The 18,444-nt window shown below is 41.4% G+C and overlaps 1 protein-coding gene across 2 annotated transcripts in view; it reads right to left on the bottom strand.

Annotated features, from left to right (window-relative positions):
- BARD1 (BRCA1 associated RING domain 1) overlaps positions 1–18,223 on the bottom strand; it is a 74,430-nt gene extending 56,207 nt beyond the window's left edge. Inside the window, exons 1-2 of one of the 2 annotated variants that reach the window (XM_066281172.1) lie at positions 17,967–18,223; positions 5,961–6,017 (exon numbers count right to left, since the gene is read on the bottom strand). In XM_066281172.1, coding sequence (XP_066137269.1) covers positions 5,961–6,017; positions 17,967–18,109 — 200 coding nt within the window. In that variant the 5' untranslated portion in view covers positions 18,110–18,223. Of the gene's footprint in view, positions 1–5,960; positions 6,018–17,966 lie in introns of those variants that run through there. The other variant, XM_066281173.1, reaches the window with a different exon arrangement.
- Positions 18,224–18,444: the final 221 nt, after the last annotated feature.

Here is an 18,444-nt window from a genome sequence, read left to right as displayed (position 1 = left end):
GCAAATTAATTCAAGGGATTTCAATCAACTGTTGTGAAATACTCAAATTATTTGAGGAACCCTAGTGAAATCTAGTCAAATTCACTCACCAAAATCCATTACCTCATTTTCAAGTGAAAAAACTGGAATTCAGTTAGTTAAGACGCCGACCCAGCACACCAGTACTCAGATCTATTTGATATAATCTATGTCTGTCTTATAACTGCTCACAAATTATTTGTGTACATTAATCCAGAAGTCTAGGGTAATATGTTATTTCTCCGTACGTAAATCCATATAACTGGGTGAGCCAATTATTTCCCAAACGGCCAATGTAGGATTGTCATAGAATGATGCTTGTATAAAGGAATCATACAAAGTACAGAATTAAACCAATGAAGTTTAATGTAACAGAATACACTGTTACAAATTTAAGAAACTACCCCTTGCCAAGAAGTTATATAGTATCAGAGAAGACTATCCATAATTATCTAGAACACTCCTTTTCCAATTACAGATACATGTAATATCAGATTTTTTCACATACTTCAATCACAACTAGATATCACAACAGACTAAATAGGTAAGTACATATAAGTATCTGCAAATGTAAAACAGTGCTATTCCTCTATTTCTTGTTTTGTACAAGTTATTTTTCCTTTAAAAAAGGCATTATTTTTGTTAGTATGCAACAGGTTTATCATCATTTTTAAGTGAATCAGTATTTTTAAATGTGTTTTTATGGTAACACACACGCACCCACCCAAAATCTCTTTGGGATTCTCAATTTTTAAGAGCATAAAGTGATCTGAGACCAAAATATTTGAATCACTCTGCCATGTTTTGAATGAGTTATTTGTTGAAGTAAGTATGTGGACTACTTTTACCAGGGGCATAAAAGTACCATGAAACCACAAAACACTATTAATGATATAAAAATCTCAGTGCCTCTCCAACCTTCCCCCATGTGTACGTTTCAGCTGGATTGAGATATATGAAAATCATCTTTTCAAAGTGGACAAGACCACAGCTGGTTAGCTCAGTCGGTTAGTGCGCTGTCCTGGAACACCAAGGTTGCGGGTTTGAGCCCCAGTCAGGGCCTATATGGGAAGCGACCAATAAATGCACAACTAAGTGGAACAAGAAATGAATGCTTTTCTTTCCTTCTCTCTTTCTCTCTCCCTCCCCCTTCCTTTGTCTTTCTAAAATCAATCAATTTTTAAAAACTGCATAATATTTATGGTATTGCTCAGAAGTTTTATATAATTTCAAGTCTGCAGAGAATACAAACAGCTACCAAATTCATGACATCATATAATCAAAATGAACCAAAATTGTACTGAACTGTTTTTTTCCTGTTTCTATCATCTAAAGATGACCATTTTCTCTTTTAAGATGTTCTCATGCCACTTTTAATCAATTCATTAGCTGTTTTAAGTCACAGTTGCCTTTAGAACCTAATTAAAAGTAGGTATGGATCTCTGTCTCTCACACACACACACACTTTACATTTGATTTTATGGAGTCTGTTACACTCCAGTAGTTTTGTCACTAATCTATTATGCACATCAACTGAAACAAATGAAATCTGCTTGCTACAGAGTGGAAACAGGGAATTGGCATCATTTCATAAGGGGTCATAGGAGGAAGTGACATATGAGCTGAAATGTAACTGTTGAAGTTAGCCTCACACAAATTTGGCAGAAATATATTTGAGATGAAAGAAATAGCAAGTGCAAAAGTCTTGGGGCAGGAGTGAGTTTGATGTTTCATGAACTAAAAGGAGGTGCTGAAACAGGCTGAGCCAGAGAGAAGCTTGGTCCAAGAGCAGGCAGAATTGTGTAGATTTTATCATATTTGTAATAGGAAGCTAGTGAAGGATTTTAAGAAGTAATGGTATAAGCGTGATTTACATTTTTAAAAGATCACCAACAAGAAATGAGGAAAGTGGGGAAGAGGACAAGTTATGAACTTATTAAAATAGCTTTTGGAAAGATAATATGATGGCTTGGACCAAAGTATAAACAATAGTAATTACAGAGAAAAGACAGAAAAGTCAAGACTAAGGGCACATTTTGAGGTAGAACTTACAGAACTTAATGAAGTGGGATAAGGAAGAAGAAGAGCTCTCAGGTACGACTCGTGGCTTCTATCCTGAGCGACTCTGCCAGTAGCACCACTTGTCACCATGAGATCCCTGAGGCAGGACAGGTGGGAGGGGATGCTGGCCCACGGATCTGCTCTGAACAGACCAACTCTGGAATCCCTTTCATCCTCTCACAGAGATGTGAGGAAGGCCACAGGTACTCATTTCTATCCCACCCCCCGGTCCTATATGCCCCACATAACAGATCTAAGTTCTAGAAAGAAAATTGGGACCCCTAACATAGCTGCCTCCCACACATCCCCAGCCCACTGAAGTCACAGAGGAAATTATTTCCAAATGTGCTTAAACTTCACATTATAGTTTGCTCATGCCAGACAGTTTCAGTCATAACCTGAAATAATTAAAAGATTGATTCAAAGGAGGCTATATTAACCCTGCTCAGAGACAATTAAACTAACACATTCCGTACTTAAATTGATTTCTCCTGAATAATATACAGGATGAGAAGAAAATCTAATATTTTAAGCCAAGGCTTTCAATGGATATAATTTCACAATAACTGTATGGCTTTAACAGTACCCCCCCCAGAGCTTTACAGTGGTGCCTTGAGATACGAGCAGACAAACATTTTTTTTTTTTAAGATACGAGCTGCAACTTGGTCCATATTTTTGTTCCAGATCCAAGCAAAATTCCCAGGACGAGTCGTGATGCGGGATGCTGCCGCTACTTGGCACACGGGTCCAGTATCGGCAGCACGACACCAGCAACTCGTTCTTTCTCACATGTTACCTGCAGAATCAAGTTGAATCTCGTGCACTATACTCGTTCTTGCGTTTTTTACTAGCTTTTTGTGTGTGCTATCATGGGGCCAAGGAAAGTGAGTGTAAAGGACAGTGGTGAGAAGAAGAGAATGATGTTGATAGAAGAAAAGCAAAAAATAATAGGAAAACATGAGTGTGGTGTAGAACTGGCAAGGCTGTATGACAATACATCTATAATTTGCACCATCCTTAAACAAAAGGATGCCATCAAAAGTGCAAATCCAACAAAAGGAACTACAGTTCTATCCCAATTAAGGACAAATATCAATGAAGAAATGGAGAAGCTTCTGCTGGTGTGGGTGAAAGAGAAAGAGCTGGCAGGAGATACAGTGACGAAGACTGTAATATGCGAAAAGGCACATATTATTTATGGTGACTTGAAGAAGAAAGAACCATCAACCTCAAAAGAGGCAGCAGAAGATATGTTTAAGGCAAGTCACGGCTGGTTTGAAAATTTCAAGAAGAGATCTGGCCTCCCCTCGGTGGTGAGGCATGGTGAAGCTGCGAGTGCTGATGTTAGGCAGCTGAGGAGTACATCGCACGTTTTGCTGCGCTTATCGCAAAGGAGGGCTACATCCCCCAACAAGTGTTCAACTGTGATGATACAGGATTGTTTTGGAAAAAAAATGCCCCAGAGAACTTTCATCACCACAGAGGAGAAGCTGCCAGGCCATAAACCATGAAGGACCATCTGACCCTTGCATTGTGTGCAAATGCTAGCTGTGACTGTAAAGTAAAGCCACTGCTAGTGTATCAATCTGAAAATCCTCGAGCCTTTAAGACTCACAAGATTCTTAAAGAAAAACTGCAGGTTATGTGGCATGCCAATGCTAGGGCATGGGTTACACAGCAGTTTTTTATTGAATGGGTAAATCTCGTCTTTGGTCCTGCAGTGAAGAAATATCTTCAAGAAAATAAACACCCAATGAAAGCATTACTAATCCTTGATAATGCTCCAGCCCACCCACCTGGTCTTGAAGATGACAATCTCGATGAGTTCTAATTCGTGAAAGTCCTCTACCTCCCACACACCACAACTTCAATCTTGCAACCTATGAATCAGCAGGTCATTTCCAACTTTAAAAAGCTTTTTACACAAAGCAGTTGTTCCATCGCTGCTTTGAGGTGACTGAGAATACAATTCTAACCCTTTTAGAGTTTTGGAAAGATCATTACAACATCGTGATATGTTTTATGCATTGACTTGGCATGGCAAGAGGTTAGGTTACAGGAAGAACCTTGAACTCGGCATGGAAAAAGTTACGGCCTGATGCTGTTGCCCACAGGGACTTCGAAGGATTCAAACCAGAGACTGAGACAGAGGTAGAGCACTGGAGGAGATTGTGTCCCGCGGAAAGTCGATTGGTCTGGAGGTAGATGATGGTGATGTAAACGAACTTGTTGAGGAACATGAGGAGGAACTCTCAACTGAGGAGTTGAAGGAGCTACAGATGATGCAACATACGGAGCTTCTGCAAGAGATTAGTAGTGAGGAGGAGGTAGAGTCGGAGGAAGTGATTTCTACAAGGGAAATTAAAGACATGCTGGCAATGTGGGAGAAGCTTTCAAGTTTCATTGAAAAGAAACACCAGAAAAAGTTTCAACTGGTCGTGCTTCAGCACTTTTTAATGACACTTGTTTGTCACATTTCCATAACATTTTAAAAGGTAGACAAAAGCAAACCTCTTTGGATAGATTTTTATTCAAAAGTCCTGCAAGTGAAAGTGCCGAAAGTGCAACCAAAAAGGCAAAATAAGGTGATGATTAAATGAAAAATATGTAAAGTTAAGCTTAGGTTAAGCTTAAAGTTAAGAAAGTGCATTTTTTTACAATTAAGTTTTTGTGGTTTCATTTTAAGTAAAGAAAGTGCAGTTTTAGTTTTGTTTAAAGAAAATGCAGTTTTAGTTAACATTTAGTGTTAAGAAAGTGCAGTTTTAGTTTACGTGTCTACAGTGCCTGCATCCCTTTCTCCCTCCCTCCTCCTCCGCCATTCACCTCCGCTAGCCGCACTCATCTGTCTCCAAGGTAAGAATACAGTACTAAATAACATTTTTTTCTTTTATTTAATATACTTTGTTATGCATTGGTAAAGTATACATGTGTGTTTCTTAATTAAAAACATGTCTTTTTTCATAATTTAGGATAGTTTGGGGATGTTTCACAGGGCTGGAACGGATTAAATCTATTTCAGTTATTTGAAATGGGAGAAATTTGTTTGCTATACGAGTTGACTGACTTACGAGCTCGGTTACAGAATGAATTAGACTCGTATCTCAAGGTACCACTGTACTTTCAGTACCTGTGAACATGATCTTATCTGAAAATAGGGTCTATACAGATAATCATGTTAAGGTGAGGTCATCAGGGTGAGCCCTAATCCCATTTAACTTAGAAAAAGAGGAGATTTGGACCCTGAGACAAGCATGCACACAGGGAGAATGCCATGCAAACATCAAGGCTAAGACCAGAGTGATGATCTACAGGCCAAGGAATGCTGAAGATTTCCAGAAGCCACCGGTTCTCCACCAGAAGTAGGCGAGCAGCACGAAATGGGCTCTCCCACACAGCCCTCAGAGGGACAAGCCCTGCCTACTCCTCGCTCTCGGACTTCTAACATTCAGAAGTGAAACACAATACATTTCCGTTGTTCTAAGCCGCCCAGTTTTTGGTACTTTGTATGGCAGCCCTAGGAAACAATTAGTTAGAGCTACACTTTCACAATTTGGAAAGTCTAGATTCAAAACTAAATGAAGAAAAAAAAGAGATATATTTGAGTAATATAATAGATATTAATTTTCCCCTGACGTTTAACAAAGCTGATTAAACTAACTTTGATCAAGCCATCCTCTTTTGAGCTCTGATTTTCTTATTCCTAAATTAAGACAGTTATAAGGGTCAAATGAGAGAATGTATAGTAAGTTACTTTGTAGTCTAAGACACTTACTCAAACATAAGAAATATTAGCATTAATATTAACACATGAATGTACTAGTAAAAAACACAACTGCTACATACATGTAGTAACAATATATATCAAGCCATAACTACTTACCTACAGAAAATGTGCTCACATCCACCTAAGCACACAGGCTCCCTCAGGATATTAGTGCTGTTTGAAGAAAGAAAAACAATGAAGACCTAGTTACTGATAGAGTAACGTTTTATACTCAACATTTCATAAATCCAAGGCCTAACTACCAAATTTCTTTCTTTTCTCAAAGCAGAAGATATTAAAGATATATTCATCCTGGTTTAATATTGTATCATAACATACCTGCTGAATTCAAATACTAACTATCAAATTTAGTACAAATTGCAACCCTTTTTATAACATATATACTGGGAAGTCATAGAAAAGAGTAGCTTTGTTCAAGCATCTCTAACCTCTTACAATAGGCAAAACCAACCACAGTTGCTTCTTTCAACTCCTAAAATAAATCTTTATCTAATGACTCAAAGTGTAGATCATAAATCTCAAAATGAGACCCACAGTTGAATGGCCATATAATGTACTGTCCAAATGAGAGCATTTCTGAGAGCAAGAGGGGTGATAATGGGGTAAGATGCAGCAGATCGATTCAGGACTGTCCCAGGAAAGTCTGGACATCTTGCTCATAAGAACTCAATGTTCCTATAAGAAAACATTGGTTCCTAGCTATTGTTAAGTAACCACCTACTTTTAAGAGATGCCCTGTCAAAAATACAGCCATTCTTTCAGTTCAGAGAAAGTCAAATGTTTGTTATGAAGTGAGTGCAAATAGGAATCATCAGGCTGACAATCAACCTGCAGACTAAACCGAGATTCATGGCTTTGGGGGAAGTGAGACAGAAACACAATTATTCCCAACACTGTAGCTCAAAATAGCCAGTATAGTTGATAACCTTGCAAAAGTAATGGTACTTATTAATAAATGCACACCAAAGTCATTATGTTCAGAGGGCATAATGTAGCAAGAGCAAGCAGAAATTTTTAAGGGATGCAAGGTTTATTACACTAATCCTAGGAGCTTTAGGTATTTATACCATGATTAATCCAATTACTTCTGTACACATACCACAGGTCAATAAAAACAATTTTAATACATTTTTTGTAAGATCAAGAGTACTACACTGTACATTTTCATAGATACGACCTTAAAGTGAAATTGAGCTATCAAAACAAATGCTAAAAACAGAGTATACACTCATGATGTTATTCTCCAGTTACCAAAAATGATGCTTCTGACATTACAATACCCATTACTTTTTAAAAACTCACAATATCTGATTTGTCTATAATACTACATAGAACACAGTCATGACTTATAATGTGCCAGTCAATTTTGTGATTCTAGCAATTAAGATAATCTCTGGTCCAATGTTCATGCTGCTTCTAGGATTCTTGTTCATGATTTAATCTAACAAACCTAATCTCCTATCTCCTAATCATATGTGTTGAATTCGACTTCATTACAAGCTCTGCTCTGGGATCTCCCCTCCTCCTATCATAATAGTCTCTATTCTTGTATTCCACCACTGTGACCAAACCTCCTCCTTCAGTCCAGTTGCTCCCTGAGCTCCACATGCAGCCTAGGCCACAGATAACTCCTTCAGAGCCATCTTTACCACCAGCCTACCTCCCCTGACCTCTTGGGCTCTCAGGTATGCAGATCTATAAAGATCTATAAAGATCTATAAAGCCTTCCTCAGTGGCTCTCGGGCTGTGGATAACCATCAAAAAAGAAAGAACGATACACATATATGTCTTACATTTATGTGACAGCATCTTCACCTTTGTTATGTCTGTCAAAGTGAGGTATCAGATGTTCTATGAGTAAACAAATGACCAAATAGATGGCTATTCACAATCATCTCCATGCTCTTAAATCTTAATCAACCTTCAGTGGAGCCAAACGGTGTGAGCTTTTCAGCACCTAGACTCATTCCTACTTCTTCACCCATACTCTTAACCCTCCTTCCAGGCACAAATGAAAAGGGCTCCTTTAGTCATTTCCTTCTTAAAATGTGCTGCTCTATTTGTCCCTAGATCTCCTCTGACTCTTAAAGTATTCTGTTCTCATTGTTATAGTCACCTCCCATCTGCATCTAAACACGAACAGATACCTCTCCTTCAACCTAAAGAAAACCACTTTCTTTAGAACAGGCTTCCCATTCTTCCTTCTGCCCCATCTCTGCCCTTCCCTGCAGATGCCAGTTCTTTCAAGTGTCCTATACCAGCGAAATCCACCCCCTTGCCTGGTTGCCTCTAACTGCTCACTGCTGAAACTACTCTCCAGAGCATTTTTGGTTCTCATTCTCCGTCAGCTCTCTGTGAAGTAAGTTTCCGTCACCTTCTTTCCTGAAACCTTTCTTTCTACTGAGTTTTAATTCTCTCATTTATCTGCCTCCTTTCCAGCAGTTCCCAAGCTGCCTCTCTCCCTACCTCTTCACGCAGGCCTACCCCAGGATGCACCCACAGCTCTCGGGTTTTCTCGGACAACAGCTGACTCGATGCCTTAATTCTTCAGTCTCAAAGCTTCAGGTTTCTTCCTAAGATGACTGTGAACCTTTATCTACATACCAGTTCGTACCCTCCACCCTAGCAATAAAATGCTACAGTAGAATTAGCAATAAATCTAGTATTTATGAATTGATCATTTGCACTAATTATTCTAGAGTCTAGTGAAGTGGACTATATTTTGTTGCAGGTAACAGATGAAAAGGTACCTGCATGTGTGTGTGTACAGGGGAAGAAGCAGGGAGGAGTGTTACAGCCTGGGGGAGAGCTGGCCAACTTCAAAAGAATGTTAATGAAGAGCTTGAGTGGGGGCCAGAGCTTTGCCACCCCAAAATAAGCCTCTCAGGATAATGAATTTAAGTTGGTTTATTAAAACACAAAACACTCAGGCCTGACCAGGCAGTGGCACAGTGGACAGAGCATTGGACTGGGATGCAGAAGACCCAGGTTCGAGACCCCGAGGTCACCAGCTTGAGCGTGGGCTCATCTGGTCTGAGCAAAGCTCACCAACTTGAACCCAAGGTTGCTGGCTTGAGCAAGTGGTTTCTCGGTCTGCTGAAGGCCCATGGTCAAGGCACGTATGAGAAAGCAATCAATGAACAACTAAGGTGTTGCAACAAAAAACTGATGATTGATGCTTCTCATCTCTCTCCATTCCTGTCTGTCTGTCCCTGTCTATCCCTCTCTCTGACTCTCTCTCTGTCTCAAAAAAAAAAAAAAAAAAAAAAAGACTCAGAAAGAACCTTTGACCCTCTCCCTTAGAAAAAGCTGCTTAAAGAAAGGTCTCCTTAGCATCATAATATAAACTAAACGTGGCAGACAGAGAGAAATCAAGTAGCCTGTTTTCTGATCTTCCTTCTGTTTCCCATGTTTTCTGGGTGGCCCAGCAAGAATTTGTTTCCATGTCTGCTCTTTCTTGTCAACCTGTGAATTGCCTACTTCCCCTTGGAAGTCTTAGACGGCTATCCCTTTTTCTCCTTTATGCAAAATGGCGCATAGACCTCAACTGCCCAAAGTGTCCGTTTTCGGGTCTTTCGTCTTCCTTATGACACCCTGCATATACATCTGTAATACATTTTGGACACTTTCTTCTGTTAATCTGTCTCATGCTAATTTGATTATTCGTCCAACTAGAAGAATTTAGGTGATAAGCAAATTACATTTTGTACCCCACATGCACAAACGAGAGATACACAAAGCCGAGTTGCAATGATGTCTGTTAAAACTAGATTTTCTGACAATATCTAGAGCTTCGCTGAGAAGATATACTGGAATAAAATAATTTTATTAAAACCAGGCAATATCAAAATTGTAAATGTGTATATCCAACTTCATTCAACTATTTCACTGCCAGGAACGTATCTTTTTATTTTATTTTATTTTTTTATTTTTTTTTTTTTTGCGAGAGCCAGAGAGAGGGACAGATAGGAATAGAGAGACAGGACGGAAGAAAGATGAGAAGCATCAATTCTTCGTTGCGGCACCTTAGTTGTTCACTGATTGCTTTCTCATATGTGCCTTGATGGAGGGGGGTAGGGGGGTAGGGGTACCCTACAGCAGAGCAAGTGACCCCTTACTCAAGCCAGCGACCTTGGGCTTCAAGCTAGTGACCTTCGAGCTCAAGCCAGCGACCATGGGGTCATGTCTATGATCCCATGCTCAAAAGCTCAAGCCAACGACTCCAGGCTCAAGCTGGTGAGCCCACGCTCAAGCTGGCAACCTTGGGTTTTGAACCTGGGTCTTCTATATCCCAGGCCGACGCTCTAGCCACTGCGCCACCGCCTGGTCAGGCAGGAACATATCTTTGATAAATACTCAAATGCTTATAAAACTGAAAATTCAAGAGCAAAGATATCTAGACAAGATACAAAAGCTTCCAGAGATTAAGAAATAATAAAATTAAAATGCCACATATATATAGAAAACAGAACCTCAAGAGTAATGAGGGATGTTTATTATCAAAATAATAATTGAAAACTATTTTGTACTTTGAGCTTCATATCTGTTAGTGTAGGTAGCTAGTTAGTAAAGGAAGGGAGCAAAGTGGAATCAGACATTAAGCCTAATAAATTAGAGAGCTGAATCAGATATTAAGCCTAATCTACCAGAGAGCTGAATCGGACGATAAACCTGACTCACTAGGAAGCCACAACAGTCACAGGGCATCACCATATTCTCCCTGAGGGGAGGTAATCCCAAAGCTGGCAGGAAGAATTGGTAATGGGTCCTTAGCCTTTGCCAGGATTACTGTGGAGGAATAAAAACAGCAGGGGAAATTCCTTTGCTGGCATATGCACAACAAAAACCAGATTGTGAGGCAAAACTTTTGAGGCATATCCACTAGGAGCCAAAATGGAAACATAAAGGGGTGCGGTCTAGCATGGGAAAATATAGGAAAAGGATCTGATTGGATAAAGATGGAGAACACTTGGAAAGTCCAGGAAAGGAATGGTTAGGGGAAGGGCCCAGCACAAGCCCGGGAAAACCCAAAAAGTGGGTTGGATAGTTTGAAAAAAAGCCTGCTTGTGCCCCAAAATCAAGACAATACATAGAGGATTATCAGGTACCTCCGGGCAGTTGCTACTAGAGCCTGCTTGCCCTCTACCACCCCCAGGGAGTATTACTTCCCTTCACCCCAGTAAATCTCGCCACCACGTTGAAACTTCTCCCATGCATGTGCCCTTTAAAACTCCTTTCTGGTGACACTGCAAGAACCCAGCAACATATCTAGTCCACCAATGAAAGAGGTGCCCCTTCTGGAAGTGCGGTGGGGGCCTGATAAATGGCCTCATGGGGACGCCTGCTCTATTACATACCTAGCTTGGTACTATATAATAGCAGGCTTTCAATAAACCCTTAGTGAAGGAACCAAAATGGAAGAATACATACAAAATTGCATATATATTAACAATTCTATTTGATCTTTCCCCTATTTTTTGTTACACACACACACACACACACACACACACACACACACACGTGCGCGCGCAAAAAAAATCCAAAGGAAAAAGAAAAGGCATTTGCATGGTAACAGGATTTCGGTACCTTGAAAATTCCCATCTGCCGTCATACCTGTTACTTGACATGTAGTTGGTTTGGAAAGATTGGTGCAGTCAGAGGATTATAACTTAGGGAAGAACTAAGCAGTAAGAACAAACTATTGTTTTTTGTTTTGTTTTGTTTTTGTGTGTTGCCCCGAATGCATCCCCCAACAAACTATTGTTTTTAAAGTTCCTATTGATATAAAAATTTCTTTGCAAAAAATGAAAGTAAATTCACTTGAGATTATACGGCAGACCTATTTCTTAACCGAATGGCTCCCTAAGCTTCCATAATGTATCAACTGCTATTTAATATTAGGCAAGATAGCTACCACAGTACTCTTACATTTTAGAAAATCTCCAAGGTATTTTTAAATGTGGAACATGTTTAATACCAAAATGCACAGGCTCTCCAAGCCAATTAAACAATTTGCTGTGTTTAACTTTATGAAAACAAACAAAATCGTTAACAAGGAAGGGATGTGAATACTGACATGGAAGCACCTTACCCCGTACAGTTATTTTATATGCCAGATTCAAGTACATCACATGGGGAAAATAAGAAAGCCTACTTGTTTAATGTCAGTAATTACTGAATAAATCAATGAGTCAAATATCCCAAAAGCCAACTGGACAATAGAATTCTATCATTAATGATTAATGATAATAGAATCTATCATATGAGACAAATAGATAAGCCACAGAGAATGTTATGTATACCCAACTCATAGTTTTGGTTATTCTGTATACTATTCCCTTTTCTTTGAAGCAAAACAGTATCTAAGTAACTGCTGCTTCACTCATACCATCTGAGGTTCAAATGTTGAGTTTCAAGGCTTAGACCTAGGCATTTGTCTTTATACTCTCTTCCTTGCTCACTTCTAAAAGAATACCTTCAAGTACCATCTATATGCAGAAGACTCTAATTTTCACTTGCAGCCGAAAATCTCTCCCCTGAGCCACAGGCCTGTAGACCAATACTTCATTTGTAAGGCAATCTCTACAGAAGGAGGACAGTATTAACCCTTTGAGTAGTGAGTTCTTTTCATGCTTGCAGATCCCGGGTGTGAGTTTTTTTTTTTTTTCAAAAAATGAAATTAGTTCCAGTAATATTTTATTAACTTAAAATCATGTTTGCTTGATTTATGAAAACAAGAACATTCATTTGCCTTTTTTTTTCTTTTTTTTTTTTTCTGAAGCTGGAAACAGGGAGAGACAGTCAGACAGACTCCCGCATGCACCCGACTGGGATCCACCCGGCACGCCCACCAGGGGGCAACGCTCTGCCCACCAGGGGGCGACGTTCTGCCCCTCCAGGGCGCCGCTCTGTTGCGACCAAAGCCACTCTAGCACCTGGGGCAGAGGCCAAGGAGCCATCCCCAGCGCCCGGGCCATCTTTGCTCCAATGGAGCCTCAGCTGCGGGAGGGGAAGAGAGAGACAGAGAGGAAGGAGAGGGGGAGGGGTGGAGAAGCAGATGGCCGCTTCTCCTGTGTGCCCTGGCCGGGAATCGAACCCGGGACTTCTGCACGCCAGGCCGACGCTCTATCACTGAGCCAACCGGCCAGGGCCCATTTGCCTTTTTTTAATGTTGTCTTACACATGTATGATTGTATTCTAGATGGTCAGGAGGCACGAGGATGTACATGAACGTTCATACTACTCAGAGGGTTAAAGGATGCTTAATGTGTCTGGGAAGTTTCTCCGGCAGTCACAAGCCCTATATAACAATTATGTACAAGACTATAAATCAGGGGTCCCCAAACTTTTTACACAGGGGGCCAGTTCACTGTCACTCAGACCATTGGAGGGCCGGACTATAAAAAAAAAACTATGAACAAATCCCTATGCACACTGCACATATCTTATTTTAAAGTAAAAAAACAAAACAGGAACAAATACAATATTTGTACAATAAAGAACAAGTACATTTAAATCAACAAACTGACCAGTATTTCAATGGGGACTATGCTCCTCTCACTGACCACCAATGAAAGAGGTGCCCCTTCCGGAAGTGCGGTGGGGGCCGGATAAATGGCCTTAGGGGGCCGCATGCGGCCCGCAGTTTGGGGACCCCTGCTATAAATGGTACTGTTCATGTTGTCATTCCAACTCTAAATCTTATGGGGAAGGAAAGACCTGTACTTCTACACCTGCCCAGACCTTAGTCATGTTTACTGTGGGTAATTAACCCCAGGAATCAGGGGGGGGGGGGAGGCATTCTTGGTGATTCAGTGAATTAACTAGGTCCTTTTAGTATTTCTACTTTCAAAGACCCCTGAAATGGGATCCTGACTTAATTCCTTCATGGGTTAACAAACACTAAGAAACTATGTGTCCGGCACTGTGGCTACAAATGTGAACCTGTCCTTATGAAATGTGTAATGTAAATGAAGACAGGCATAAATCAAAGGATCAAAATGTCACGTAAGTAAATAAATCCCACAATTTGGAGGTTTATATGATACCTACTGAACAAAGTTCCACAAATTGCTCTCTGTGGAAGTAACTACAAGCAGACCTCAAAGATACTACAGGTTGGGTTCCTGACCACCGCAATATACTGAGTATCACAATCAAGCAAGTCATCACCTTTTCGTGAAGGGTCTTGCCTTTAATTTGTAAAAAATACAACATCTTTGAAGTGCAATAAAGCCAAGTATGCCTGCATCTGAACCAAATGAATAGTCTGTTAGGCTACCAATCACTCTATGATTTGACCCTGCCTTAATTCTCTGCCCACCTGACTCATTCTGCCTTTATTATACAATACTTCCTAGCATTTTATTTGTTAATAACCCCCCACTGGGATCCATTTATAAAAATCTACCCAAGGCCCAATTCAAAAGCCCATGAAGCCTCCCTCCACTGGCTCTACCCAAGTACTCTGCTCAGCGTCGCCTTGGCCTGATGCTGAGCAGGCCAAGCTCAGCATCATTTACCCTGAACTGTGGACACATTTCATCCCTTAGCATGTGCTCCTGCAGGTATAAAATACCATGTGTCCACTACCACAGTGCTCAGTGGCTGCCTGGTGCCCTAATGAATAACCAGCACCACTGCAGACTGAAGGAGCAATTATCTCATTTAAGGATCACTGGCATGGACGAATGCATCATATAAGATGAACTAATTTGGCCAAGAACACTGAGTAAGGATTTCAACCCAGGGTCCAAAATCACCCTAAAAATTGCAAGATGACTTTTTAACTTTTTACAAAAAGTTGATGTAAGAGGTGCAGGAACTCTTAAGTTACAACTGTCATAGATGCCCACCCTCCCGTCCCCCAATAAAATGTCAAGGTGCCTAATTATTTTAATTCACAAAATATTATCATATGACACCCAGGCTTTACAGTGTGGCTCCTATTCTCAATTCTTGCTTCCTTTTAAGAACACATTATCATTATGCTTTCTGCCAGTTTCTCAAATGATCCGGTCTTCTTGTCTCAGTTTTCCAAATCTTTATATAACTTCTACCTGGTTACGAGGCTTGGACCTAACACAAATGTCCCATCTGGCCTCTCGAACAATCTCACCAGCCTCACCGTGAAGCCATTCTTGAGGCTGAAAGTTCAGAAAGGATGCCTGGTATTGCCACTGATCCACCCTCACACACAAGTAATGTTTGCTGCAAACAACGTTTACCCTGCAAGCTCAGGGTAAATGCGGTAATCACTAGCTTACTACACCGAGCTCTGAAACTCTGTAAAAGGACATACTGACACACAATTTCTAATGACACTGCTTTGAACGGTGGATAGCAAAAGCAAGAAGCAGGCCATCTTGAGTAACTCCTTTTGAGCAATGATGTAAGATAGCTACTAGGCAAAGGCAGAGAGGAAAAGAACATTTTCCCCCCTGGGTAAGGAGCAATCAACCATGTTTTATTTACTACAGGCAGTGACAAACACAGAGATACCAGGAGAGGAATGCAAACTCATTTCTTAATATTAAACCATGTGATATAAAATTTCACACCAAAAAAGGATTTTTAAACTTAAGACATTTAGCTCTGTTAAAACAGAGTTTGGCAAACTATTGCCTAAGTGTCATACATATCAAGCCAATAGGCTGTTTCTGTACAGCCCTTGAGCTAAAAAATATTGGTTTTTTACATTATTAGGAGTTAAAAAAAAATAGAAAGGCTCTACGTGGCCAGCAAAGCCTAACATATTTAATGTATGATTCTTTACAGAAAAAGTCTTCAGAGTCCTATGTTAAAATATAAAGGGAAACAATTGTGATTTAGTTAATCCATCAGTGGTTCACATATTAATATTCTTTAAATCAGTGGCCCCCAACCCCAGGGCTGCGGACCGGTACCAGTCCATGGGCCATTTGGTATCAGTCCGCAGAGAAAGAATAAATAACTTATATTATTTCCGTTTTATTTATTTTTAAGTCTGAATGATGTTTTATTTTTTAAAAATGACCAGATTCCCTCTGTTACATCCGTCTAAGACTCACTCTTGACGCTTCTGTCTCGGTCACGTGATACATTTATCCATCCCACCCTAAAGGCCGGCCCGTGAAAATATTTTCTGACATTAAACTGGTCCGTGGCCCAAAAAAGGTTGGGGACCACTGCTTTAAATCACTGTTCAACATCATTCTCTAGTCAAGGATAAGATGTATTAAAAATCTGGACCTAGCTACTGTCTACTTTCAGTCCTGTCTACTTTTATTGTCAGCTCGCTTCTTAGAAACTGGACAAATATTTGCTAGGGGAGAAACAGTGAACTAGTTTTATCAGATTTCAGGGCAACCTATAGATTATTTATATAAATCACCTATCTTCTTCCCCCAAAACCATTCAGCAAACAGGCTTTGCTTTTTTGATTTTTAAGATACCTATGATTTATCACTTATTCTATGACAACTACCACACTTAACACTTTACATGTATAATTCCATTTATATTCTTTCCTCCCAAAGAATTTTACCTTCAAAAGGATTGTTCCCCCCCCCCACTTTGTTCACTAATGAATTCCAAATGCCTAACACCTCTGGCACTTTGAAGATGTTCAATAATCTTTTTAAAAATTACTATTAATGAGCAATATCATCACTCAAACAGGGAAACTGAAGCAAAGAGTTTGAATAACTGGGGCCATTCAACAATGTCAAAGTTGGAATCTGAAATTGGGCATCCTGGCTGCATAGCCTAAGTGAAGGGCTATGCTGCTGCCCTAGTGTATCCCGTACAGAAACGTCCCATCTGAATGTCTAATTTTTGTTGAACTCTCATCTGGGCATGACCGCAACTGCTCCTATTACAGCCACTTGCAGAGCTAGTTCTAAATTTCTTATTCTCAGAGGGATGACCCCTGTGCTATGGGAAAACACACAATTCAGAATGTCCGTCTAGCAAAAGTGCCTCTTTTCTAAGGAGTGCAATGTCATTTTTGTCATAGGTTTTAAAGTTTTTGTAAGACAAATTATAAATGCAAACTGTGGATTAAGTTCTTTTCATTTTTACAAGGAAAAGCTGCTACGTTACTTATACTGTATGTATAACTAAGTTCTGCAGGTTGGAAATCAGAGGCAAAAAAAAAAAAAAAGAAATTAAAACATAGTTCAGAGGAAATATGATCGGGACAGCTAGAGACAGAAAACCTACCCGAGTGATATTGATGCAGAAATCCTGAGATGTGCACGTAGCAGGGGCTCAATAAACACAATAAACACTTTTGGAAGAAATGAGAAGTGAGACAAACCCTTCCTGGGTTTTATAAACCTTCTTGGTTTTTATACTAGGAAGAGCTATTGGAAAAGAAGCAAGGAGTACCGGTCATAAAAATGGTATCTTCAGAGGGAATTAAAACTTTGGACTCGGGGGACTCCCAGGATGTAACAGCATGAAGGAAAATAAGAAACAAAAAACACTAATAAGTAACATCTCTAAAAGCTGAAACCCCATGCCAGTCTTCTGACCAAACCAAGGAAATGAGTACTTGAATGATAAAGAGAATGTCAGTGTTCATCACAAGACCATCTATAACCTACCTTCAACAGAAGGCCCCAAACTCTCCCCCGCCCCCCATAACCTGCCACGGAGACAAGGTCAAAGAGGCCAGCTCAGCGAAGAGTGACAGCGGCTCCAAACGGCATCAGAGCCTGGAATTAGCAGGTCACCAAGATCCAGGGCCCCTCTACTGCGGGCCGGCGCCTTAGCCCCACCCCAGCCCCACAGATTCAAACTCCGGCGGCGCGGCCGGCGAGCCGCGTTCTTAACCACACCTATGGGCGTTTCAAACGCCCCCCAAAGTTCAAGAACTACCATCTTAGTTGGGTTTGCGGCGCCCACACACGCAAAAAGGGGCTGGAAAGCCGTCCAGAAACGTGAATGGGGATAACTCACGCCAGATCCCTGGGCAGGTCCCAGCCCCGCGCGTCCGCCCGAGTGCGGGACGGGGACGGAAGGCGGGAAGCGCAGGTCTGAAAAGACCCCCGCCCCCCGGCCTGCGGCGACCCCTGCCTCCCTGTCCGCGCGGCAAGCCCCTCGAGGGTCCATCTTTACCAACGCGCGCAGCGCAGCAGCTTCTCCAGCCGGCCGAGCGCGGCGCGAGTGTGGGCCCAGGCCCCGCCAGCCGCCGGCTCCATGGCGGGCGCGGGACGAGGCTGGTTCCCGGAGCGGACCCTCAGGTGCCGGTCCCCCGGCATCGCCCCGCCTTCGCGGGGAAAGCTCCTCGGAGACTGGGAGGCAGGACCGACACGGACAGCGATCGAGACGCGGCAGGCCTGCGACTCGACCCTTAGCCCCGGCGATTCCCGCGTCCGGACGGGCAGGACGCCTTGGGGGCGGGGCACGTGGAGGTGGGCGGGGCAGGGGCCAAGAAACCCGCCAAAATCCCCGCGCGCGGCCGGGGGCGTGGCTAAGGGTGCACGCCCAAGTTCAATGGGCGTGACCTCGGGGCGGGGCGGGTCCAGGGAACGCCCCCTCTCTCCTGGAGAGATAAATGCAGAAAAAAACCATGAAAAATGTCCTTGCTTTTCTA

The sequence above is a fragment of the Saccopteryx bilineata genome, chromosome 5 (assembly GCF_036850765.1).
Source record: "Saccopteryx bilineata isolate mSacBil1 chromosome 5, mSacBil1_pri_phased_curated, whole genome shotgun sequence".
NCBI classification, from domain to species: Eukaryota; Metazoa; Chordata; class Mammalia; order Chiroptera; family Emballonuridae; genus Saccopteryx; species Saccopteryx bilineata.
This window is presented reverse-complemented; position numbering and strand designations above follow the sequence as displayed.